Consider the following 26,239-nt stretch of genomic DNA (forward strand, 5'->3'; position numbering starts at 1 on the left):
ACGGCGATTAGGTTATTCAGAGGATGAGAAAGCTGTGTGCGCTTTGGCTTGAGTCTCAACAATACGTAGATTAGGGTTAATGGGCTGGGCTGGGATAAAGTGAATTATCAGATTGATGGGATTAATGGACTGTGCTGGGTGAAAGTGAATTATCTGAGTTTGGCTTCACTTCGGCTGATGGCGCAAAACAAAAATACGGAGTCGGAGAATGAGTTAGCGCACAGGAAACCCGATCGTGATTTTAATTTGAAGCCTAATCTGGCAGTGACGTGGCAATTTGATTGGCCCTGATTATTTTGAGCATGTGGCTAGCTTTAGAAAGCTTAAAAATAGTCCCTTTTATATAGTGGGATTACATCACAACAGAATCCACACCAAATAAATATAGTATCTTGTAATAAGTTTATAAGCTATATAATATATAAATTCATCAACCCATTGCACAAAACAAAGGACACGTATTCACCGACCTATAAGATTGGAAATTAAATTACCTTAACTCAATTCAATGGCATTATCGTAGAACGAGTCACAGAGCAAGGGTACAATAATAAACAATAAATCTATATAATATACGACGCACCATCTCTTTATCTTTCTGGAGAGCAACAAACCACAGAGAGAGAGAGAGAGAGATAAATATTTCAAAAGAGAACCCCAAAGAAGCTAAAACTTACAGTTTCGCCGCTAAGTTTACATTTCTAAGCATTTAACACCGCCATGTGTGGAGGAGCTATAATCTCCGAGTTCATACCTCCGTCGAGGTCCCGCCGCGTCACGAGCGAGCATCTCTGGCCGGATCTGAAGAACAAAGGGAAAGCTTCGAAGAAGAAGCGATCCGGTTTCATCGATCTGGACGATGAGTTCGAGGCTGACTTTCAAGGGTTTAAGGACGATGCATCGTTCGATTGCGAAGATGAATTCGATGTGGATGATGACGTCTTCGCCGATGTCAAACCCTTTGTCTTCGCCGCAGGTGCCAAGCCCGTAGCTTCCCCTCCCGCCGCCTTCGCCTCCACTGGTATTTGATTCAAATCTCGAATCTTTTGAATTGGGTTTTGTGTGTTTTTGTTTTAAAATGTTTAAAGTTCGGATTTTTATTTGGTTAATGATTATTTTGTTTAGGAAAGATGAGAGCTTTGTTATGGGTTCGTCTCCATATTCGTTTTTAGTTTTGTCTTTTGGATTGTTAGTGCTCAATAGACAAAAGGTTAAGATCTGAATAGCTTTTAAAGGTTTCTGGGGGAAGAGACGAGAGATTAGAACCTTTCTAGCTTTGTTCTGTTACATGATTTTTGTTTCTAGAAAAATTGAGAGTTTGTGAAGTAGTAAAGGGTTTGACTTTTTTGTTTTTTTATGTGATCGTTTTAAAAGTTATTGAAATGATTTAGATCTTCTAGATCTTGGTTTTCAGAGGCTTTTACTTAGTTTCTAGCATCAGTTATTGTTAAAATCTGTGGAAATGGTTGATATTTTATTACTATGTTGTTCATGTAGATGATGCAGTTTTGTTTATGTGTGTTTTTGCTTTGTGAGTTTATCATATGATTGATTAATATTTTGTGTGTGTTTTGACTTCATTAGGTTCAGTCTCTGGCAAGAAAACCATAGAGTCTGGTGGACAAGCTGAGAAGTCTGCTAAGAGAAAGAGGAAGAATCAGTACAGGGGGATTAGGCAGCGCCCTTGGGGTAAATGGGCTGCTGAGATCCGTGATCCTAGGAAAGGCTCCCGGGAATGGCTTGGAACATTCGACACCGCTGAGGAAGCAGCAAGAGCTTACGATGCAGCTGCACGCAGGATCCGCGGCAATAAAGCTAAGGTGAACTTCCCAGAGGAGATGGTCCCTAGCGTCTCCCAGAAACGCCCTTCTGCTAAGAAGGCAGTGGCTAAACCAAACCAAAGCCCAGCATCCGTTCAGCAGCCAACACATGTGAGTCAGTACTGCAACAACTCCTTTGACAACATGGGACATGACTCCTCCTTTGGTGATGTGAGTTTCATGGAAGAGAAGCCTCAGATGTACAACAATCAGTTCTTTGATGTCGGAGGCAACAATGGATACCAGTATTTCAGTTCTGACCAGGGCAGTAACTCACTGGACTGCTCTGAGTTTGGGTGGAGTGATCAAACCCCCAAGACACCTGAGATCTCTTCAATGCTAGTCAACAATAACCAAGCTCCTTTCATTGAAGAAACCAATCCAGCCAAGAAGCTCAAAACCAGCTCTGAGGACGGGACAAGCAACAATGATAGTTCTGATGATCTGATGGCATACCTGAACAACGCCTTGTGGGAGTCTCCATTGGAAGTGGAAGCTATGTTCGGTGGTGATGCTGCTACTATGACTCAGGAAGAGGGAAACCCAATGGACCTATGGAGCTTAGATGATATCAACTCCATGCTGGATGGTGGAGTCTTCTGAAAGTGATTGATGGGTTGCCTAGTTTGTAAATAAAGCTCTTTGTGTGTTGGTGTGTTTCAAGTTCATTGGTGAAGACAAACAGCCTTAGCTTTGGTTTTACTTAAACTTCGGTTTGGTTTTTGTGTGTTGTTGTCTCACAGGGTTTTGCTGTTGGCGGGGGGAATGGTACAAGTTCATACCTGGAGCTTATTGCATCGTTATCTTATATGAGTCTCTTTCTCACGGAGAGTGTCTCTCTTTTAAATTCCTGAAATAAAAGGGGTGATGAAGTAAATAGAGTTGTAATTTCTATCTAATGAGTCTCTTCCTTGAGTTTTTTTTTTGTTTACTAATCTTTAAAACTCTCTTTTTGATCTTTCTTTTTATAGCGTATTATCATCACCCTCGAAAGTGTTTATGTTTTGTGCCCCCAACACTTATATAAAAACTGTTTGAAACCTCTGTTTGTTCTATGAATCTTCTGTCTAACAAAACTTTTGCTTGCTTGGTAGATTTGATATTGCTAAATGCTATCTTCTTTACTCATTCATCATGTTTAATTCGAAAAGCCTCACTTTTGATCTCTTTAAAAAGGATAAAAGATTCGGAAAAGGACAGAAGGAATAGGGTTTGCTCTGGTTGAATACTAAGATAAAATCAAGTTATTCTTGTAAACTTTTTCGTGAACCTTTTGATGAAAATATAACCAAGTTGCAGACAAGTGACAAGCGAATAATACAAAAAGTGCACCCAAAATTATTCTGTAAGGCACTATGAATGTGATGAAAAAAGGTTACAACGTATGATCAACGAGGCTGCGACTGATTCTCAAACTTTTTAGTAGATAAGATCACCCAATGTAATCGTTGACAAAGAATAAGATCACTTTAATTAACCTATGCTGAAATGCTAAAACGTTATGTGGTTCCTCCCTCTCATTAAATCCCAATTGCCCACTACAGAGAAATCAAAACACACAAAATGAAAAATTTGCTTACATCTGATTTTGGAGTTCTTTTGATTTGATTAAACGAATCTGTTCACACGTACACTTAAAAGTCTTAAACCATTCATAAAACAGTCATACAACTTATACAAGGTTCAAGTTCCCTACGGGAAGAAACTCTAACGACCGTTAATTTGATTCTACTAGATTCTATTGGTCAAACCAAAATCACATATACACTACTTTGTTACGTTTGCATGATTCTAAATCTAACATTTGATTTTGGCCTCTTTTCAGTAAACTACATTATTAGTTCATGGCCTTATATATTCTTCTGTACGTGCAAAAGTCAAATTTTTATAGTTAATTATCTGATCCGGTCGCCACTTAGTGACTAAATTGTAGATTAAATATCATATTGCTTGATCCGAGTTTGGAATAATTTTTTGACTAATACCAACGATTAGTCAAATTATTGTTACTGGACTATTGTAAACTGCATGGGCCGAAAGTCAAACCCAAACTGACCAAGTAGCTACAACTTTGTAAGTCCTATATGTAATAACTTAAAATCTGTTGTTTTATTGTGATTGTTTGTTTTGGTGAAATAGTGTTTAAAGAAGTGAAGAAGGATTGTTGTGGGAGTGGACCGTTTAGGGGAGCAGTACGTGCGGATACAGATCAGGAACGTCCCGTGATTGAGAAACTTTCACTAAAGTTTAGTTGCTCACCACAAAAAGAAAATAATTTACGAAAATGAAAAGATTTACGCCGAAAAAAATGAAGATTTGCATTTGATATGGTATTCGTTTTGATTTGATTAAACTAATCAGTTCACATGATACAGTTAAACTTTTCCATTGACCAGCAGTCCCGTGAAAGACAAGAAACTAATATATATCTTTCTATTCAATTAGTTCAAGCATATTTTTATCCAAATCTTGACTGACTAATCCAACTGTATTATATTTTATATAGTTCCCTCCCATATTCTAATCACATTTTGACATTTCAAAGAGGAATTTTTACAATTTAATTTTGGCGGAAATTGTCCAGAAACGTCTGATATCATTTCTCTTCATTTTTTTCTAGCTCGCTTTGACTTGCTATCATCTATATAAACACAGGCGTTGTTCTACTTATATGGCACACACATCTTATATAAAAAATCATCTTGAAGTACCATTCATATGGCAAACAATGGGCAATTATGTTCGATATTATTACTCTTTTCAACTATATTTTCATCGATCAATTTAATAAGCTGCGAGAAAAGTTTGATAACGAACCAAGCAGCATTGTTCGTGTTCGGAGACTCCGTATTCGACGTTGGAAACAATAACTACATCAACACACACCGAGCTGCTCAGGCTAATGTTTGGCCGTATGGCCAAACCACGTTCAAGTTCCCGACCGGGAGAAATTCTGACGGCCGTTTGATTCCAGATTTTATCGGTATATTCAAAAGCACATATCTATCTTATTTCCATAATTCTTCATTTAAATCTAATGATATATAAAATTCTCAGTGGAACAATTTTCAGAACCCGAGACCTAACGTTATGGGGGCCCTATACAAATTGAAACTTTATCTAACTTTTAGCAAAAATCAAAATTTTATGTTTTATTTTGTAAATGCTTATTTTTAAAAAGAATAATCATAAATTTTATATCGTAATATATTTTTTACTTAATACATTTAACTATTTTTATGTTTTATATAGTATACATTTTACATGTATATGAGTTTTTTTTTTTAAAATTGGGGGCTCCATGAAGTTGGGGCACATTCCAATGTTTCATCTCACTAGGGTCAAGTCCGGTTCTGACAATTTTTACTACAAATGCAGCGGAATACGCTTGGTTACCATTGATACCACCTTATCTACAGCCGGGAAATGGTGTCAATCAGTTTACCTACGGTGTTAATTTCGCGTCTGCCGGCGCCGGAGCTTTGGTTGAAACATATCAACCACAGGTATTTAATTATTATATTTTCTTAACATCATTTTCTCTTTATATACAATTTCAAAGGTACTTGTAAAAGGTATAGAGTTCTAATATCTCTACTCTATCTATATAGTTTAAAACGTTTTCTGTTTGTTTCTCTTATTAGAATCTGATACCTTTGGGAAGCCAGTTAAACAACTTCAAAAACGTGGAGAAGATGTTGAAAGATAAACTAGGAGATGCAGAGACCAAGAGGATAATCTCAAGAGCTGTTTATCTCATTCAGATTGGTCCTAACGACTATTTTTATCCCTTCTCCGTTAACGCCTCTCATTTTGAATCCAATAGCAAAGACAAATTCGTGGATTATGTTATCGGTAACACCACGACTGTGATCGAGGTATTTGTATATAAATATATATGGACTAACTATAATTCGATACAAAACTATAATTTTCAATATGCTAAGCTAGTAATTAATCATATTTTATAATGTTTTGTACTATTCTTTGCAGGGAATTTATAAACTGGGAGGAAGGAAGTTTGGGCTCATGAACATGGGTCGACTCGACTGTGTTCCGGGACTGCTAACCATGGACCCAAATAGAATAGGATCATGTTTCGAACCCATCACTGAGTTGATAAAACTTCACAACGTAAGGATTCCGAATGTCTTGAGAGGTTTACAGCGTCGATTACCCGGTTTCAAATACTCGCTCTTCGACTCCTACACTGCTGGAACCGAAGCTATGGAGAACCCCACAAAATATGGTATCAATCTTTGTGTGTTATAAGTTTTTTCTAAAAGCTTTGTGTTATTTATTTTTGTTTACAATAATATCTCATATTTATTTAGGAAGTGAATATCGTTTTGGTAACTAGGGTTTAAGGAAGTGAAGAAGGCTTGTTGTGGAAGTGGACCGTTCAGGGGAAGCAGTACGTGTGGGTACCGAGCAGGAACATCACGTGATTTCGAGTTATGCGAAAATGTCAGTGACTACATGTTCTTCGATGGCTCACACACGTCTGAGAAGGCTAATCAACAGACCGCTGAGTTGATGTGGGACGGTCCGTCTGATCTTGTTGGACCCTACACTCTCAAGACCTTGTTTCAAAACTTTTAGATTAATTGAAAGATTGATCGATGAATCCAGAACAGATGTGTTACGAAGGATGATAAACTTGATGGTTGTATGATAATAATTTGATAAATAAATAGTATGATATATGAATGAAATCCTTTTCTGACCAAAAAATAAAATAAATAGTATATACACTCAAATAGTACTACACCCAAATACACAAAGAACCAAAAATATTGATACAAGTCGATTGAGATTGACATTTGGAATTTTGGATCATTCTAATTTAGGTCAACTTCGAGCACACAACAACAAAACAGACTCTAATCAACAGTATGCGATGCTTTTATCGACCTTTATTAAGGAAATGGGCCGTTTTATTATTGGTCCAGTATGTAAAGCCCATTGTTAATTATCTCGACGTCATATTTCTGGTTTTACTATTGAGCCCAAGATGTAAATCCTTAATTAGGTCAACGCATTATCTCATTAATCATTCTTGTCGTCATAAAGTGACTCAAGACGAATCTGATTCTAGAGCCATAGACCACCGTTTTTTACCTCTATTCCAAAAGAAAGCTACCAGTAGCATTTGAGAATATACATCAACACCGGTCAAATATTCCTATCATGATATTTAGAAGTTTTGGCACTACATAGCCTTAGAAATTTCTCACGTTCAGTGTCGTGGCAAAGGTAGCAAGTCCACAGTTACGTATATCTTAGACCACATCAGCTACTTTTTCCTTTTCTGTAACAGAACACCGTTGCATTTTCTAATTCACTTGACAAATTCAATATCAGCAGTACCTTTTGAAATGTAAAACTTCCTTTAACAATCAGAATATTACTTCTGGTTACTTTCAAAGTCACATGTTTGTTTTTTTCTGGTCAGTTTCAAGACCAGATAACATAACATTGAAAGTCGATCAACTAAATAAAATAATACAAATGTATATTTTAATAAATGGATCGTTAGAAGGTACCTATACTACTAGTATCTTCAATTATTCGAGGCTGCATTCGTGAATGCCGCAGCCGTATACAAAAAATATAATTTATTTACAAAATACAAATTATTATTTGAGTCTGTCTTCGTCAAAACTCCGCAGCCTTATTCAAAATTAATCGAGTCTTTGATGAAAAATTATATTCAAAGTCGTACAACTGAAATAAATGATTACAAAGACAAGCAACTTGACCACGTTACATTATTAAAACGTACTGAAATATTCAACAATCTTGTGCATATATATAAAACGGACCAGCTAATAGTTCTGTATAGGAAGAAAACGAGACTACAACTCAAACATGGCAAGTTCTAAATTTAGCTCGATTATCACCATCTTATTCATCTGCACGTTAAGCTTATCGTTCGGCTCGATTTCTTGCAAGAACGACTTCGTTACGAACCAAGCCGCTTTGTTCGTGTTCGGAGATTCTCTGTTTGAAGCTGGAAACAACAACTACTTCGATTCTCTCCCTGGTTTCAAGTCAAATTACTGGCCGTATGGTAAAACAACGTTTCAGTTTCCGACTGGGCGGGTTTCCGATGGTCGGATAATGATAGACTTTATCGGTAAATCATCAGTTCTACAACATCTTCTTACGTTTAAATTGTTTTTATTTAGACAAAAAAAAGTTATAATCTGATTGATTTTTACTTGTGTTTTTATTTATGTTACCATACTAATGCATGTTGCTGATTTTGGACGTTGCAGCTGAAGATGCTTGGTTACCATTGCTCCCACCAAACCTACAACCTGGTTACAGCAGCAGTCAACTAACCTACGGTCTTAATTTCGCTACCACAGCCGCCGGAGTATTTGCCGCAACTTTTCCCGGAGTGGTAATTAATCTCTTCAAAAGAAACAAAAACATCAAAATAAATATTCATATGTTTGACTAAAATCATTGACTTTGACTTTTTTTTTTTGTGAAGTCAAAAGACTTAGGAACGCAGCTAAGCAGCTTCAAGAACGCAACGCAAGTGTTGAGATCGAAACTAGGAGATGCAGAGGCTAGAAGAGTAATCTCGAAAGCTGTTTATCTCTTTCACATCGGAGCAAATGACTACCAATACCCTTTCTTTGCAAATACCACAACTATTACTACCACGACCAAAGAGAGATTCGTCGATTTCGTTATCGGAAACACAACCAACGTCATCGAGGTAAATAATATATTTTATAAACAAAAACAGGGATTAATATTAGAATACTTTGTTTTGAATAAATGTGATTTTTCTTTAGGAATTATATAAAATGGGAGCAAGGAAATTCGGGTTCTTGAGCTTGGGTCCATACGGTTGTACACCAAGCATGTCGATAACTGACCCGACAAAGATAGGATCATGTTTTGAGCCAGTCTCGGAGCTGATCAACCTCCATAACCAAGAGTTCCCTAAAGTTTTGAGGCGTCTAGAGCGTGAACTATCAGGATTCAAATACTCTCTTCACGACTTTCACACTTCTCTGCTCCAAAGAATCAACAATCCCTCACAATACGGTTTCAAGCAAGGGAAGATGGCATGTTGCGGAAGCGGACCGTTAAGGGGAGTCAATACGTGTGGATTCCGAAATGGACCGTCGCAAACTTACCAGCTATGCGACAACGCTGATGATTACATCTTCTTTGATCCTGGTCATTTGACGGAGAAAGCTCATGGACAGATCGCTGAGCTGATTTGGAGTGGATCGTCTAATGTTACTGCACCTTACAATCTCAAAACATTATTTGGACTCTAGGTTTTTTCAATGTCAACGGTTTTATTTTATTTTATTTTATTGTATTTTGTACTTATGCATGAAAAATAATATGAGTTTTACACACATGTACCAAAAAATAAAATAAAGAGGAGATAGAACTTTTACTTTCTGAAAACTTGCTTACCTATTTATACAGTACTTGTATCTCTTTTAGTGTTTCATTGTAGACCCACTACATACAGATCGACAATGGCTTGAATTTTGTGGTGCATTACTACTTCTCCAGCTAGCTTCACCACCTGTTAGACAATACAACTCTGTTCAGTTTTGAATGAAACACAAACGTTCCATCATTTGCCGTCTGTTGAATTGGGCTTTGCGTTATATCTCTGAGGTCCACAACTATCCTTCGTTTTAACCCATGACACTTTATCATCTTCCTTTCCACACGTCTCTGTTCTTAGGAAGCAGAGTAGTATTACTTACATGATATACATTTGTGCATGTCACACATAAATGTGGTGAATACGATCTATATAGTAAATAAGATAAATTGGGGATGATTTGAGGAGAGGTATCATTAAAATAAGTTCAGTAAAAAGAATGAAAAGAGTTAACACAAATGCTCTTGTAAAGTGATTAAGTGGTCCTAATTCATATACATGCATATCCAAATTTTTCTTTCAACATTATTCTAATTTTTTAAAAATCTTTTCTTTCTTTTCAAAAACACTATTTACATAGTCAAAAATTATGAAAACAATATACACTCTAACAATCCATGTTTATACATGCATTATTATTAGTCCAGCCAGGAATGAGAAAGTGATCAAGCTGTAGAAACAGTTACGATCTCTCTTATTATTCTATCCCCAGATAACGAAACAGAATACATTTCAGATACTCAAAAGCAATTTATTCAACGTCATAAGCAGAATCGCCACGAAAACGATTCATAGAGGATGGTATTGGTAGCCAATCTTACATATGATTCAGCTCAAACTCATCCAACTAAATCAAGAAGTCGATAAACTGATGTAGATTTAGTAGATGGACGACGACGGACCGAGGACAAGTTAGGCTCCCAAGACTCAAGCATGTTCGCTCCAGCTGGAAACACAATTAGCTCACGGACCGTCATCGGTTGGATCACATTAGTGTCAGCTCCATAGATCAGATGAGCTAGTTCCTCTTGGGCCTTCTCTGTGTTGTGACGTCCGTCAAAGAAGAGATACGACCTTTGATACTCACATAGTTTCGAGTGAACGTTTCCCATTCCGCAACCGTACGCAGTGTGCGTCCCAACACCACAACATGATGAGTTCGCCACGTAGAACCCTATACATATAAAGAGATATGTGTTTAAACAAACCATATATGTTTCACTATAACTTTGAAATTTAATGAGCAACCATTGGTATATTGATTTAATTACGGTAGTTATGAGGTCTCTGTGTCCTCCGAAGGATGGCGTTGTAGAAATCAAAGACGGTGAATTGAAAACCAGGGGATTTGGCAAACTGGTTCAACATCGGACCGATCTTCTCGTTGTGTTGTTTGGCCAAATCGTTAAGTGGCTCGTAACAGTCGTTGCCGGTTCCATGTTCTTGTCTCATGATCGGTAAACAACCCAATGGTGCTAGCAATTGAACCATGAACTTACTGGCTCCCAAGGAGTATAACAACTGTCACACATATAATAAACATTTTTATTAATAATGACAAGTACATTAAGTCTTTAGCAAATTGAACTTAAAAGTAGAAAATGTATAAACTGGTGTTTATTGGCAACTTACGCCGATGTCGTTCTTTAATTTGTTCGTGACGGAAATGACAAAAGCTTGCTGAGCAGAAGCGTCTGCAGTGGGATTGGTCTTGGTGAAGTTCAAATAATCTTCTGTACCGATGTATATCATAAACAGTGATTTCTCGATGTAGTCGTCGGTCCAATTTGATTTCATGCTTCTGAACTTGTTCACTTGTTGATTCAGTGTCATCTGCGTATATAATGTGTGTGAATGTCAATAAACATGTTATATATTTTTGTTTACTATGCGCGCACGTACAATAAAAAAAATACATAACATGTTTATTGACATATAACGAATATGTTTATGTTTTTTTTTTTGAATTTGAAGATGTTTATGTTAAAAACATGGTTTTTGTTTATTATTTTGTAATTCCAACGTGGACAACCGAAGATAAAATCATCCATGGCTTCTTATTTTGCACATTTTCGCGCACTCTTTTTCTCCTAATTTTCAATCATTTGTTCTTATTTTGCAAATTACCCTAAAAAGCTTTAGCTGATTTGATCTTTTAAATACATAAAATAATAAATGGAAAAAGGAAAGAGATAAAAACCAGCATCTGTTACTATTAACTTTAACATAAAAGCAAATTTGTTAATTTGTTTTTAATTTCTCCTTTTTGGTAAAAGAAGTTTACGTGTTTTTTAGTGAAAGCTGACTTACAGATTCCACCGGAGCTCCAAGGATAGAAGCATCAGCGACGGCAAAACTAGCTCCACGTGAAAGATTAGCGCCTGGTTTAAGTGCAGGCGGGATTCCGTTCGGTATGGATATGAAGTCACCTATACAATTTACAATTCTTAATGTTATTTTTTTCTAATGAACCACTGTTAATGTTATTATACTAACATAACACACACATACACACACACACATATATTTATATATTATATATATATCGTGGAAAAGTGCATACCGATAAAATCGGGGACAATGTGGCCGTCGGAAAACTTGCCGTTAGGGTCGTCAAGGGATTTGCCATAAGGCCATTGGGTTTGTGGAGGATTTTTCTTTTTGCTTAGAAACGCTTTGTTTCCGGCGTCGTAATAAGAGTCTCCGAAAGTGAACAACGCTACCTCCGGAACACCCTCGCCGGCGTGGACGATGTTCGGATTATGGAAGATGGTTAGTACCAGTATGGCTCCTATAACACTCACAAAATCACACTTTCCTACCATCTTTGTATATTTAGTTATGCGACCATGAGGGAAAGATTATTTATTGGTCGGGTTGGTAAACTTCACACTCTCCACTTGTCATATTTATATTGCAAAAGATGATAATAATTAGCTTCACTGATTGTTTAAATTAATAAAATACATTAGCCAAAATCTAAATGAATCTTAACTATAACTATATAAGGCTCAAGTGGCATGTTAAGATCAGGTATACCCTACCTCAACTTTTTTGATAATTTACGAGAACAATGAAAACACTATTTAATAAAGCCCATTTCAAGAAAATATGACATTTGAGATAAATTCTACTATCACCTATATATTAATCGAGGATCATTTAAAAAGTTGTAACTTTAAATTTGTACTAATTAAAAAGAAACTCTGCTTAGGTGTCACTTAATTAAGATGACAATTTAGGTTACATGGCAGTTTAATAATCAATTGAAAAAATGTTGGTCTAAATCCAATTACTATGGAATATTATATTAACCCAAAATATAAGAAACGTGCATTTTTTCTTTAAATAAAAGCTACGAAATTACCTAATAATTAACATATATAATTATATATGATAATTAATGACTATGAATAATAAAGATTTGATAACAAGTTTTGCATATTTCTTCACTTTTTTAATTTTATATTATTAAAAAAAATTAAACAATCACATTAACCATATAATAAAAAAATTAGATTTGTTTTTTCTTATATGTTATATTTTGAATTTTTAAAATGACTTTAAATTATAAAAATGAGGAAACTTTACATGTTATATATTTTTTTTAAATGACTTTAAACTACAAAAATGAGGAAACCTTATATGTTATATTTTTTTATATGTTAGATTTTTTCTTATATGTTATATTTTGATTTTTTTAAATGACTTTAAATTACAAAAATGTAAGTTTTCCTTAAGCGTACGACTAAAAGTATTAAAATGATATGTATCAATTCGATAGTTGATCTGAAACCTTCAACACCATATGAAAGATAAATGTCATTATAATTCAAATGTGGAAATAGTACTGTTCATTTTTTTCAAGATGTGTTCGGTGGAAAAAAATAAAGTTTTTGTGTCATAATTTTTTTAATGTCCAATCCGATCAACCCATGATATATTAATTATTGTTTAGTCCACAATTTTTAATAAAAATTGATCCGGTCCATCGGAAAGAAATTATATAATAACAACAAAAACATTGTATATGTATAAACAAAATGATCAAATATATAGAAAAATTATCGATAATATATACAAATAAACTCACCATGCGATGTCCGAGTTCCATATTATATAGCATATAACTTCTTTAATAGATATATTTCACGCATATCTTATGATAATTTTAAAATTCACTATATATGTTTGTCGACTCAGCTTTATTTCTAACTTCAGAAAAAGGTATTTCAGACAGCTGAAAATTTTAAACTAATTTTGATACACAAGTTGATGAATAATATTGATTTAGTTTCCACAAAATAGGGTGCGACGATTGGCAGTTACATCATAATTTATAAACCATCAAGCTATATATATATTTTTTTTGTAACACATATATTTCATTAAAATTAAAAAGCATCATGCCCAAATTATCCCAAAATTGGGTCCATTACAACAAAGAAAGAAGAAGGGGCTTGTTTAGCCAAACGATCTGCATCGGTGTTAGACAACCGAGAGATGTGAGAGAAGGTTATCCCGACGAAAACAGAAGATACATGTTGAATTTCCTTGACGATCCCAACGATTTCCTTAACCTGAGTGTCGTTGTTGATAGCTCTGATGAGCGTTGAGTTGTCAGAGAGTATCGCAAGATTAGTAATCTCGAGATTCACTGAAGAGAGGATAGCGGAACGGAGAGCCAAAGCCTCCGCTACTAGTGGTGTGGAGACAAGATCATGTATCACTGATCCTTGACTGAGACGGGAACATGATGGATCTGTGAAGATCCAAGCCATTTTGGCCCTCAGTGCTTGATTGTTGAAAGCTGTGTCTGTTTTGCATGCTGTCGCTCCATTCGCTTTGATTGGATTCATGTGATTTTTCCCCATGCATAGGTAATGGTTTGATCATCTGATTTTGATTTTGCGTGTTTGCCCATTCTCTTGCTAATCTGATTGCTTTCGATGCTGTTTCCAGGGGTGTGCTTGATCGGTTCTCAAAGATCAACATGTTGCGAGATGACCATATAGCCCAACACATCCACAAGATGATGTTGCCTGATATGCCTGTTGGGGGGAGACAGACCGCCTGTCTACATGCCGCCACCATTTCCTTGAAGTCCATACATGTAGCTAGGTGAACTACTTCTTTTAGAGGGATTAGCTTCCAAACCTCTTGCGCGAAGGAACAATGGAAAAAGGTATGAGTTGCTGATTCGATACCCTTGCATCTGGTACATATAATGTCTGATTGAATTCCACCCTCTGTAGGTCTTTTCCCAATGGAATGGCTTTGTTGATAATAGACCATAGGAATAGTCTCATCTTTGTTGAGCATTTCGGAGCCCATACATTTTTGAGCCAGTCGAAAGCTCCACTATTCAGGATAATTTGGTGTTGATCTTTCATTGATATTGAGTAGTAACCCGATCTCGTGGTGTAGATGCCATATTGGAGTGGTTGCCATACAAAGATGTCCGGCGCGAGTGAATGGCTTGGCTGGAAGAGTTGGATATCTTTTGCGATCAGAGGTAATAGCTCCTCAACTCTGCTTTTGTTCCATTTCATATCAGAGGTTAGGAGATCAGCCACTGTTAAATCTAGGGCAGCTTCTGGAATAGGTATGTGTGGTCTGATCTTGTTACGAGTCTTTCCAAACTCTAGTGGTCAGCCCATTTCCTATAGTTCTCCCAATGTTTCCTTTTAGGAGGTCTCTACCACGTATAACCCTTCTCCACCCGTGGAAAAAAGCAGAGGGTACTTAAGTTTCCAGGAAAGCTTTGTTATGATAGTACTTTCCTAGTAGAATCCTAGCCAAAAGGCACTCCGAGTTTGTTAAGATCCTCCACGCCTGTTTAGCAAGCAGAGCTTTGTTAAAAATTTGATATCCCTGAGCCATAAACTTCTTTCTACTTAAGGTTTTGTGAGTTTATTCCAAGCCACCTAGCACATTTATCGTTTACCATTTGAGGCATTCTACCAGAATCTTGTGAGTACTGACGGGATCCTCCTACATAAACTTGCAGGTAGTTCGAAGCATGACATTGAGAAAGTGGGAATTGCTGTCAGTACTGCTTTGAGCATGGTCAGTTTACCAGCCTTGGAGAGATGTCTAGTGGACAAGCTTGCAGCTCGTGTTCTGATGTGATCAAAGCAGTGCCGGTCCTGAGATATTTATGGTCCAATACAAAATGCAAAACTGAGAATCCTAGATAATATATAAATAAATATATCGATAGAAATTTAAGTTTATAATAGAAAATTACAATATCTTTAAAACTAAAAAAAAAACTTATTAGTTCTTAAATATAGATCTTCTTGCATTTTTTTTCCTTTTTTTGCCTTTTAATCTACTCATATTTAATAAAACAGAATATATAAAATTTAATTATTTTTCTATGTTAGTGATGTCCCACAACTTTCTTTACTTATCGTCTATATACACATAACAAATTGTCAAATTGATATATTTATAAGTAATAATATTGAAAAAAATAGGCCTTAAAATTTTGACAAAAATCGTAGACCCTATACGTTTGTATCGAATGTTTTGGTTCAAGCCTGGGCATGAATCAAAGTGAACAATATAAAATTAGACATGGACTTTAACAAGTCCAACAATGACTGTATGGTTAATATAAGAGTAAATATTTACTTTTAACTTTTAAGTTACTCTAGGTTTCACTAAAATATTACCAATCAAGTGAAACATAGTTTTATTATGTTTATTTTAATTACTGTTTTAATAGAAAAAAATACACACTTATTTTTACTCTTTTGCTAGAATACCTCCATTTACTCTACTTTTCTTTTCTTTTCTTCTTTTCTATTATTTTCTTTTCATCTACTTTTCACCTTTTTACTCTTCTTTAACAAAACTAATCACACATATACTATTGTACAATTTCTTAAGTAGTGTTGTATATGAGTATATAGTTTGTCCTATCTCTGCGTGTACTGATTATTTTACACCAACTTTATTTGTTCTGTACCAGACACCACTCCATGCGAAAGGCATAGCTATCAAATAAAAGATGCACGAGTATCAATAGTGTCGCACTCGTGATTCACGCTACTTCTAGAGATATCAGTAATTATTGAAGGTCCCATTGTCCATAATCTACTTAATTTTCCTAAGAAATCAAGCGATCCTTTCCAATTTCAAATCTTTGATCAATAGAATATATTGATAGTTTTGTTGTAGCTTTTCGAAAAGGAGATCTACGGTATCGTAAAGGATATGAAGCTTCTTCTTCTCTGTTTGTCAATCTATTGTTTTCTTATTTTTCACGGGTTGAGAATGGGCAGGCTGATGCCTTAGCCAAATACATTCTCAGAAACCCAAACCATGTAATGGGCCGGCCCACGGGCTAAACTCTGTTCTTAGTTTTAATGCAATTTCGTTGACCAAAAAAAAAAAAGATAGTTTTGTTGTATATGTAAGTTTGTAACAAATTTGCATATACGGTATATATGGTGTCATACTGAGGTTCAATATTGTTTCGATCAATAGAATATTTGATTCATAAAGTCTATTGACTCTTGATGCAACAACAAGAGGTTAACTATCTACTGGCGTATGCGATTAATGAGTAAAACTATGTTTTCTTGATATTTTTCAGCGTCAATGTACTGTCGTAGGATGTTCTAATAGGTTTTACGACAGAATATATTTGTAGACTAGGTTGGTCCTGGACAAAACAAAATAAAACATTAGCTTTAAATACCCAAAAGTTTTGAAAAATATTACATTGACATAGAATTTCAAAAAAATAATAATTTAGTCCTCAAAATTTGTAAAAATAAAATTTGTTAAAATGTTTAATATATCATCTATGTCTTCCTATATCTCTGGTCCTACTTGTACAGTAGTGTTTTAAACATAGATGTTAGTTTTATCGTGTTTCTAGTTAAAATTTTGGTAGAATAAGTATTTTTGTCATGTTTCTAGTACTCGTGAATAGGGTTAGGTATTTTTCCGTTAAATTTGATTTGATCAGTTATTTACTTCGGTTCGATCCAAAAAATCCGAATATCCATAAATTAACGGAGCAAAGCAAATAATAAAAATCAGTATCCGTTAAAAATTAGAGAAAATATTTTTCGTTCTCTAAGCAACATATCAGGATTAGGGGATAAAATTAACGGAACAAAGCAAGTCCACCGCTCAATTTACAAAACAAAGCTACTTAGTTAATTAGGGGCATGTTGCTTTAATTTTATCTAGATCACATATCTATTATTGTTCGTTTTCTAGAGATATATTTTCTTTTTCTGTTTTTTAAAACTACTTACCTAAATTAAAATAAAGACTTAAAATGTTTTACAAGCCTCTCAACTATAGTTATAAAGTCCATCTTTTCTTTTGTCAACTAAACGATTATATTAAAATGAAAAGGTCTAAGCAATTACATCCGAACTATGCTCAACGGTAACAAAATAATTGTTGTGACGGACCAGACACACTTCTGGGCCAGATGCTCTACTAGAGCCAGACCGGATGTCCTTGTTGGAGGTCAGACGCTCAACTAGAGCCAGACGTCCGTCACTAGATGTCCAACCTCTTGCTTAGTATGATATTGTCCGCTTTGGGCTTAAGCCTTCACGGATTTATTCTTGGGTCGTTACTCCCAAAAGACCTCATACTAAGTGGGATTGAACCAGCTATCTATATTAGACTTTATTCTGTCTAATGTCTGATGTGGGACTTGGATTACCTTTTTATTTATTCTAACAATCCTCCCTTCAAACCAAAGATCATTGAACCTTGGCTCTGATACCAATCTGTTGTGACGGACCAGACGCACTCCTAGGCCAGATGCTCTACTAGAGCCAGACCGGATGTCCTTGCTGGAGGCCAGACGCTCAACTAGAGTTAGACGTCCGTCACTAGATGTCCAACCCCTCGCTTAGTATGATATTGTCCGCTTTGGGCCTAAGCCTTCACGGATTTGTTCTTGGGTCGTTACTCCCAAAAGACCTCATACTAAGTAGGATTAAACCAGCTATATATATTAGACTTTATTCTATCTAATATCCGATGTGGGACTTGGATTACCTTTTTATTTATTCTGACAATAATAACCGGAGGGATCCTCGACATAGTGCAGAAACAAAACATCATAACAAAAAAATAACAAGTTACAAAGGCCATATTTGAATCACATAAAGAGCTTGATTGAGCAGTAAAAAAAAAAAAAAAAACTCAATTAAAGAAAGTTCATTGGTGTTTAGTAAAGGAGATTAGGAAACGTAGAATACGAAAGAGAAGAAGCGACCAAGTAAGGGAATCAGACAAGCCAGCTCTGCATCATAGGAGATTATCTAGTCGGGTTTGCTTCCCTAATGTGTCAAGTTCAGCACATAATTTACAACTTGTACATATTTTTATCTTCCGAAAGTGTTTTTTCCTTTCTTTGTTTTTTCCGAAAATGTAATTTGTTAATGGACCTATTTTTTTTTCATTTATTTAAAAAGCCAAATAGTTTGGATCATGCCTAGATAGATACACATGCATGCATACTTTGATGCATACTAATAAATGGTTTCCAATAATTAAAATGGTCTTTTATTGCGTCGTAATGCATATATGCAGAGTAGGTACTTGTAAGCAGAAAACACGTAAGAGCATAATTATTGAAAAGTCTTTAGGGTGGAGTTCTTAACGGAATATAAGACTATGTCTCTTAACTTTTAATTAAAAAAACTAAGAACCGACTCGTAAATATGATATTTAAGAGCATGATTAACCCGGTCTCTTAGCCAGGATTCTTAACTCATGATTTGACATTTTTTTGTTGTTTTTTTGTTATTTACACTTTTCGGTTAAGAGACGGCTCTTGTATCTTTTATTTAAGAGACTATTCTTAGTTTTTCTTAGTTAAAATCTAAAAAAAATTAAGAACAGTCTCTTAGCTGAATATAAGAACCCTAGTTAAGAGACTGGGGTTAATCATGGTATAAGAGCCGGTTCTTAGTTTTTTTAGTTAAAAGTTAAGAGATAGATTCTTATATTCCGCTAAAAACCCCCACTCTAAGAACCTCCCAATAATCATGCTCTGTGTTGTGACCATTTATGCAAACCTTTTCAAAATTAATAAATCATATTTCCTATGTTCCTAAATATAAGATGTTTAGGTAGAAACACATATACTAAAAAAGTTAATTTTTGTCTAGAAAATATAATTAAAATTATAAATAATGGTATTCAACCAATTACAAAATGAACTATTAAAATATGATTGGGTACACAGCTTTTAATAAAATAAAAGTTACATAGAAAAATGAAAACATCTTATATATTGAAATATCAAAATTCTGTAAAGCATACTACTTTTAGGAACATATGAGTCTTATTAATATGATTCATTACAACAGCCTCGTCATTATGAGTAGCTAGTGTTACAATCTATGAATAAAATTATAGTATATATATATGGCGATTGATTGGGTTTTAGTAAGTTTCTTTGGCTTTCAATTCTATATACATCCATATATTTTCCGTAAATCTATGTTTACGTATTGTTAATACAAGAGCAATCTCCAACCCAATCTCAAATTCTTAAATTTTGAGGTTTTATCATTCCAACCCATCTTTAAATTTATAAAACTATTCTTTTGGGGTTTTTATAGATATATCTTTTCAAAAATACATATATTAAACTTAACTTATTATAATTTAAATACACTAAAATAAAATAAGATAAATATTACATTACATTAAAGAAAGTTCACACAATAGAAAAATAAATTAAATAAATCTCACACAAAATAAGAATACAATTAACAAATTTAACACAAATTAAAACAAATTACATAACCACATACATATTACATATCTTACAAGTAGTATCAAAGCAAAATACATAAACAATTTGTGTGTATATAATATTGTTGTATCGTATGTTGTATAATATATTAAATATATATTTATATGTATTTGTGAAGTTTCTTTCAAAATGATATTATTCAGTAGTTGTATGGAGAGAACTTCAGTTCACTAATTCAAATGTTAAAAATGCAAGAATTAAAAATGAGCTGATTTAAAAAATTTAGTGTGAACACATCCCCTATATATTATTTGAGAAGCATTGCAACATTTTTTTGTAGCCACGTGTCATCACTAGAATGATTCTTAGAATTAGGGGTGTTCAATCCGGATATCGGTTCGGTTTCGGTTCGGTTTTTTTTGGTTTTCGGTATTTCGGTTAGTAAAATATAACTACCATTCTAAATCCATATTTACTTCGGTTCGGTTCGGTTTATATACCGTCGGTTTTCGGTTTATTCGGTTTTATACCAAAAAACATAATTATTTTGTTTGAGATCATATTATATGAATTTTAGAATCATATTGTCAACACACTCATTTATTAAAAACCTATTACATGTTCAAATAAATGAAAAAAAAAATAAAAATGCTTCTACCATCAAATAAAATAATCAAATCTATAACTAAAATCAAAGCTTGAAATTTTGAAAATAAAAATATGAAACAAAAGAAAAGTTTTTTCACTCTTCCATAATTAGTGTTCATTAAAGTCATGTTTTTTCAATTGAAAATTTTCCATTAATTATTGTCCATCAAATTTATAATCTTCATATTAATTTAGTGAAGACTAAAATAAATCAAAAAGATCAAAAAAGACTTAGAAAATAAGATGTCTGAATTGCGATGTATTGTTATTTAGTTATAGTTCAAGTGTTTTACAAATTAAGATTTTTTATTACTATAAAATCATGGTAATAATTATTAACACAAATTTAAATTATGTAACAGATAGATTTTCATGTATTGTTATAAAATAGATACATATTTACATGTTTCTACTTTTAATCGGTTTTGTTCGGTTTATTCGGTTTAATCGGTTATATACCAAACCATATCCAAATCCTACGGTTTTTAGAAAATTATATCCATTCGGTTTATATGGTATATACCAAAACCAAACCATATTGTCTATTTCGATTCGGTTCAGTTCGGTACGGTTCGGTTTTACCATATTGAACAGCCCTACTTAGAATCTTTAGAGAAGTAAGTTGGTCTATTTAAATATATAATAAGCTTTTTATTAAACCACAATAAATATATTATTAATATGATTCATTATTTTCTTAAATAAGATTACGAAATTGCCTAATGTGGTTAAAGTATATATGACAATTAATGATTTTGAATAATACAGATTTGATAAAAGTAAGTGTGTATTATAATTATATTTGTTTAATTTTAAGCTATTAAAATAAATTAAACAATCATAGTAACCATATAATAAAAATTAAAAAAATTATTTATATATTATATTTTGAATTTTTAAAAATGAGTATAAATTACTAAAACTGTTAAAAGTTTCACATTCAAATTTTGTGATCTATGATTTAAAACTTTTGTTATACATGATACAAATAATTGAAAAATAATATAAGTTAAAAGTCTCATTTAATAAGTATCAAAAATAAAAGATATATAAATATATGTATCATTTTAAATTAAACTATATGCCATATAGAAATACATAAATATCATAATTTTGAAATTTACTTTGAATATTTTTTTGATAAAAAATTTGAAAAAATATTGACAATTTAATTTTTTTAAATATTATAAATTACTTAAACCATTATTCCCACAGTGAAAATTTTGTTATCACTAATTTAGACTTTTTGCTATAAGAGATACAAATGATAAAAAAAAAATATGAGCAAAAAACATCATATAATAAATATTAATATTAACATATATGATATATGTTAATATCATTTAAATTTAATTATATTTCATATCAAATAGAAAAAATATTTTTTCGATTTATTAAATTTATTTATATGTTCGCACCAATTTAATTATATAAGTAGTAAATAATGAATTTTTATTTATTCAATATATATTTATTATTTCATAATATGTTATAAACATATAATATATAAAATAATTTATATATATAATGTTCATTACGCGCAAGGCGCTGATCTTAACTTAGTGTATAATTAATATTGAGGATATACCGACAAGTACTCACTAAGCCTGTGAGGATAAAGCCCGTACCCGTATTTGACAGACATGCTTCGCTGCTTTACCCCCTCTACCGACATGCTCCTCCAAATCATATCCCACCACGTCTAATGTTAATCGCTGAAGTAATATTTAAGCCTTGTAATAAGTTTTTCTTTTGTTAATGAAACTTTTATACTATTAAGTTGCAACTGGCTACTCCTAGCTCTAGTGACCCGACATCACCTTCGAAATTTTAAATTAAAGCGTCAATAATGGTTGGTGGATTCTTCATCTCATATTCTTGTGACCATTCTTTAGTTTTATGGTAAAATTTTCAGTATTCAGCGATAGACTTTGTTTTCTTTCAAAGACACTCTATTGGCCAATAGAGCTTTAATCATACTGGATATATACTGATCTCATCTATAGCTAGATGTTCTTTTTTTTTTTTGAGAAATCTATAGCTAGATGTTGCTTCCCATTCTTAATAAAAACGGTTTTGAGTACTAACTTGTTGAAAATAGCCTCATGCATGCATGAAAAAAAAACACACCAAAAGGTTATGATAAGGAATACAGTATCAGTCATCAATCATTGCTAGATGTTTTTACTTTCTAGAATTGCAAGATGAGGGTGAAAACTAACGAATAATAATGGCAACCCCCAAAATGTTACGAGTTGGGTTTAACGAATCCTAAAAACAAGTTATGATATCATCTGGAACACCAAAATTTAATGGGACGATTGATGGATTGACTTTCAATAAGTTACGACTTTTCTTACATGAGTATTTTCATTTGCTTACATATTCTTTTGTTTTGTTAAAACCCAATGATAAAAGTATTTTTAACGATTTCATTTTTTTTCTTAAAATGTTTTTCAATTGATTTGAAATAATTAAAACTCCACAACTAGTGAAACCTTACAAATAAGCAATAACATGTTTTGAATTTAATAAACTGACTATTCAAAAGAAAAAGAATAAAGATGAATGTGTTAATTATTGATATCTAAATTTTCCATTTTATTAAATTTCTTCATGTATTAACTAACTTATGATGATCATTACAACTTGACCAGATCAATTAAGATTTCATCAATACTAGTTAAATTGTATACGGTAAAATTAAAAAAACTAGTATGTAAACGCATTAATTGTTAAATGATTGTGAGACCAAACACAACATCATACTCGAATTGAAATCGATGTGAGACTGCCACGTCCAATATAGTTGGAAAAAAATTAAATGACAATGCTTCTCTTTTAATACATAGGGATTCAATACTCTTCCATTATAATTTCCATAGATTACGAAACATAATACATACCACGCAATTTATTCGATAGCACAAACATAACTACTACGCGATACAGGATACAATAGTTGTAGGCGCACACACAAGATTGATTGGTTCAGCTCAATGTCATCCAGCTAATAATAAGCTGATAAATCGAGGTAATCACGAGATGATCGTCGACGACGAATAGACGTGTTGGGTTCCCACAACTCACGCATGTTCTCCTTAGCCGGAAAAACGATTAGCTCACGTACGGTCATCGGGTGGATCACGTTAGTATTGGCTCCATAGAGAAGATGAGCTATTTCCTCCTGAGCTTTCTCAGTGTTGTGACGTCCGTCAAAGAAGAAGTAAGATCTTTGGTACTCACATAGCTTCGAGTGCACGTTAGCCATTCCACAACCATACGCGTTGTGAGTCCCTACCCCGCAGCACGATGAGTTGGCCACATAAAACCCTATAGAGAATCATTGAACTTCATTATATCTTCACGTACGGTTTACGTATAGTTTGGTATCTCTTATCTTTTCTTTTAATAATAACAAAATACCTGAAATTTTCTCAAATGTACTAAAAATGTATGCAACGATTACTGTTAGTGGTGTTGACTTACGATAGTTATAACTCCTTGTTGTCCGACGGATAACAGCATTGTAGAAATCTAAGACAGTGAACTGAAAACCGCCGTTGGGTTTTTTAGCATACTCGTTCAATATCGGACCGATCTTCTCGTTGTGTTGTTTGGCCAAATCGTTGAGTGGCTCGTAACAGTCGTTGCCGGTTTTGTATTCTTGTCTCACGATCGGTAAGCAACCCAATGGTGCTAGCATTGGAACTGCGAATTTACTAGCTCCCAAGGAGTATAACAACTGTAAAATGAATTAACGTATACTATATAGTGAGCCAAATGAACATAAAGTATATATAGCAAACCGCATATAATTTGTTTGTATCGACAACTTACGCCGATGTCGGTTTTTAGTTTGTTAGTGACGGAAGTGACAAAAGCTTGCTGAGCAGAAGCAGAAGCAGTGGGATTAAACTTGGTGAAGTTCAAATAATCTTCCGTACCGATGTATATCATGAACAATGATTTCTCGATGTAGTCTTCGGACCATGTTGATATCATACTTCTGAACTTGTTCACTTGTTGATTCAGTGTCATCTGGATATACATAACAATATATAAATCGAATGCAACTTTTCTTTTCAACTAGCCCTTAACAAATACAACATAATATTTTCGACATTATTAAAAATTAAAGCTGCATACTTCAGATGTTATATAAAAAAAAAGATAAAACCTTAAAAGGTATATTATATATCTCTCATATATAAATAAATCCAAATTTGCGAGCTTTAGTGAAAGCTAACTTACAGATTCCACCGGAGCCCCAAGAATAGAAGCGTCGGCGACGGCAAAGCTAGCTCCACGTGAAAGATTAGCACCAGGTTTAAGCGCCGGCGGGATTCCGTTTGGAATGGACATGAATTCAGCTATATAATCATCATGATTAAAACAAATTAAACAAATTTAGCATGTTTTATCGTTTTTTGTCAACGTTTATATCGTTATATACGCAGATATTAAAACAAATTATCTTAAGAGTATTAAATTATTAATAAAGAACGTACCGATAAAGTCGGGGACAATATAGCCGTCCGAAAACTTGCCGTTGGGGTCGTCACGGGACTTGCCGTAAGGCCACAGGTTTTGTGGAGGGTTTTTGTTTTTGCCTAGAAAAGCTTTGTTTCCAGCGTCGTAGTAAGAGTCTCCAAAAGTGAACAATGCTACCTCCGGAACACCTTGGCCGGCGTCGACGATGATCGGATCATGGAATATGGTTAACACCAATAGTACTCCCATGACACTCACAAAACTAAACTTGCATGCCATCTCCAATATATTAGGTATTAGAGCTAGAGAGGGAAGTGGTGGTGGTGAACTTCATAGTCCGTTGGTCTATTTATATTGCCAAAATATTATTAAAATATACAATTTGCAAAAGATAAATAATAATATATCTTATCTTTTCTAGTTTGGCCAGAAGTGAAAAATAAATAAAAATGTTTACTAATCTACAAAATTTTAAAATAAAATAGTAAAACTACATTGCATGCTAATGTTTGGATCAGAATCGAAATTTTATATTTGTATAAAATTCTAACCATCATTAATCTTGAACCAGGCAAATGTACATTTATTAGGGGCCATACCAATTCATTTATTAGGATATCTAATTTTCATCGAACATCTCATCTCGTTGGATTATAGATCCCATTAGTTTTGGGTTTAGGACTTTCCTACTGCAACACCCATATAATTGCCATGAATTCCCATAACAACTGAGATTAATGCACAAGAAAACATAAAATTGAGACCTAAAAATCAAAATACTCTTTTTGGTAAAATAAAACCAAAGTATACATGGACACACTTTTACCAATTTTTTTTTTTCTTTAACAAAAAAAAACTTTTACCAATTTAAATCTCTCGATTTATAATATTTTTTATAAAATTCTAAAATAAAGATAATCTTATCTTTTAAGATTTTATTTTATAGGAAAAGTAAAACAAATTATCTAATCTACAAAAAAAAAAAAAGGATCAAATTATTCACTGAATGTTAATGTTTGGATCAGAAATATTGAATGCTCGAAATTTTGTATTGAATAAAATTCTTAACATCATTATTATCACAAAATAGCG

General features: G+C 33.6%; 5 protein-coding genes across 5 annotated transcripts; 3 read left to right on the forward strand and 2 right to left on the reverse strand.

Annotated features, from left to right (window-relative positions):
* The first annotated feature begins 581 nt into the window (after positions 1-581).
* LOC103870045 (ethylene-responsive transcription factor RAP2-2) lies at positions 582-2,863 on the forward strand. The gene is made up of 3 exons (XM_009148142.3): positions 582-1,021; positions 1,585-2,472; positions 2,564-2,863. The coding sequence occupies exons 1-2, from the start codon at positions 721-723 to the stop codon at positions 2,421-2,423; spliced, it is 1,140 nt and encodes a 379-aa protein (XP_009146390.1). The 5' UTR covers positions 582-720; the 3' UTR covers positions 2,424-2,472; positions 2,564-2,863.
* Positions 2,864-3,144: 281 nt separating this feature from the next.
* Positions 3,145-6,537, forward strand: LOC103870047 (GDSL esterase/lipase 1-like). The gene is made up of 5 exons (XM_009148143.2): positions 3,145-4,803; positions 5,199-5,326; positions 5,465-5,698; positions 5,814-6,069; positions 6,181-6,537. The coding sequence occupies exons 1-5, from the start codon at positions 4,539-4,541 to the stop codon at positions 6,420-6,422; spliced, it is 1,125 nt and encodes a 374-aa protein (XP_009146391.1). The 5' UTR covers positions 3,145-4,538; the 3' UTR covers positions 6,423-6,537.
* Positions 6,538-6,764: 227 nt separating this feature from the next.
* On the forward strand, positions 6,765-9,263 carry LOC103870048 (GDSL esterase/lipase 4). The gene is made up of 4 exons (XM_009148144.3): positions 6,765-7,959; positions 8,102-8,229; positions 8,323-8,553; positions 8,633-9,263. The coding sequence occupies exons 1-4, from the start codon at positions 7,692-7,694 to the stop codon at positions 9,125-9,127; spliced, it is 1,122 nt and encodes a 373-aa protein (XP_009146392.1). The 5' UTR covers positions 6,765-7,691; the 3' UTR covers positions 9,128-9,263.
* Positions 9,264-9,853: 590 nt separating this feature from the next.
* LOC103870049 (GDSL esterase/lipase ESM1) lies at positions 9,854-12,631 on the reverse strand. Its single transcript, XM_009148145.2, has 5 exons — positions 11,816-12,631; positions 11,563-11,681; positions 10,885-11,085; positions 10,524-10,773; positions 9,854-10,426 (listed from the first exon to the last, which is right to left on the reverse strand). The coding sequence occupies exons 1-5, from the start codon at positions 12,075-12,077 to the stop codon at positions 10,092-10,094; spliced, it is 1,167 nt and encodes a 388-aa protein (XP_009146393.1). The 5' UTR covers positions 12,078-12,631; the 3' UTR covers positions 9,854-10,091.
* Positions 12,632-23,457: 10,826 nt separating this feature from the next.
* Positions 23,458-25,484, reverse strand: ESM (GDSL esterase/lipase ESM1). Its single transcript, XM_009148147.3, has 5 exons — positions 25,165-25,484; positions 24,908-25,026; positions 24,494-24,694; positions 24,143-24,398; positions 23,458-23,986 (listed from the first exon to the last, which is right to left on the reverse strand). The coding sequence occupies exons 1-5, from the start codon at positions 25,424-25,426 to the stop codon at positions 23,664-23,666; spliced, it is 1,161 nt and encodes a 386-aa protein (XP_009146395.1). The 5' UTR covers positions 25,427-25,484; the 3' UTR covers positions 23,458-23,663.
* Positions 25,485-26,239: the final 755 nt, after the last annotated feature.

Source organism: Brassica rapa, chromosome A05, assembly GCF_000309985.2.
Source record: "Brassica rapa cultivar Chiifu-401-42 chromosome A05, CAAS_Brap_v3.01, whole genome shotgun sequence".
In the NCBI taxonomy this organism is placed as follows: domain Eukaryota; kingdom Viridiplantae; phylum Streptophyta; class Magnoliopsida; order Brassicales; family Brassicaceae; genus Brassica; species Brassica rapa.

Excerpts from the sequence above, each read along its gene's own strand:
- LOC103870045 (XM_009148142.3), top strand. The coding sequence starts at position 721 with ATGTGTGGAGGAGCTATAATCTCCGAGTTCATACCTCCGTCGAGGTCC. Across the intron at positions 1,022-1,584 it reads CGCCGCCTTCGCCTCCACTG|GTTCAGTCTCTGGCAAGAAA; the intron begins GTATTTGATTCA and ends TGACTTCATTAG.
- LOC103870047 (XM_009148143.2), top strand. The coding sequence starts at position 4,539 with ATGGCAAACAATGGGCAATTATGTTCGATATTATTACTCTTTTCAACT. Across the intron at positions 5,327-5,464 it reads TTGAAACATATCAACCACAG|AATCTGATACCTTTGGGAAG; the intron begins GTATTTAATTAT and ends TTCTCTTATTAG. Across the intron at positions 5,699-5,813 it reads ACACCACGACTGTGATCGAG|GGAATTTATAAACTGGGAGG; the intron begins GTATTTGTATAT and ends TATTCTTTGCAG.
- LOC103870048 (XM_009148144.3), top strand. The coding sequence starts at position 7,692 with ATGGCAAGTTCTAAATTTAGCTCGATTATCACCATCTTATTCATCTGC. Across the intron at positions 8,230-8,322 it reads CCGCAACTTTTCCCGGAGTG|TCAAAAGACTTAGGAACGCA; the intron begins GTAATTAATCTC and ends TTTTTTGTGAAG. Across the intron at positions 8,554-8,632 it reads ACACAACCAACGTCATCGAG|GAATTATATAAAATGGGAGC; the intron begins GTAAATAATATA and ends ATTTTTCTTTAG.
- LOC103870049 (XM_009148145.2), bottom strand. The coding sequence starts at position 12,077 with ATGGTAGGAAAGTGTGATTTTGTGAGTGTTATAGGAGCCATACTGGTA. Across the intron at positions 11,086-11,562 it reads TTGGAGCTCCGGTGGAATCT|ATGACACTGAATCAACAAGT; the intron begins GTAAGTCAGCTT and ends TTATATACGCAG. Across the intron at positions 10,774-10,884 it reads AATTAAAGAACGACATCGGC|TTGTTATACTCCTTGGGAGC; the intron begins GTAAGTTGCCAA and ends TATGTGTGACAG.
- ESM (XM_009148147.3), bottom strand. The coding sequence starts at position 25,426 with ATGGCATGCAAGTTTAGTTTTGTGAGTGTCATGGGAGTACTATTGGTG. Across the intron at positions 24,399-24,493 it reads AACTAAAAACCGACATCGGC|TTGTTATACTCCTTGGGAGC; the intron begins GTAAGTTGTCGA and ends TTCATTTTACAG. Across the intron at positions 23,987-24,142 it reads AACAAGGAGTTATAACTATC|GGTTTTATGTGGCCAACTCA; the intron begins GTAAGTCAACAC and ends GATTCTCTATAG.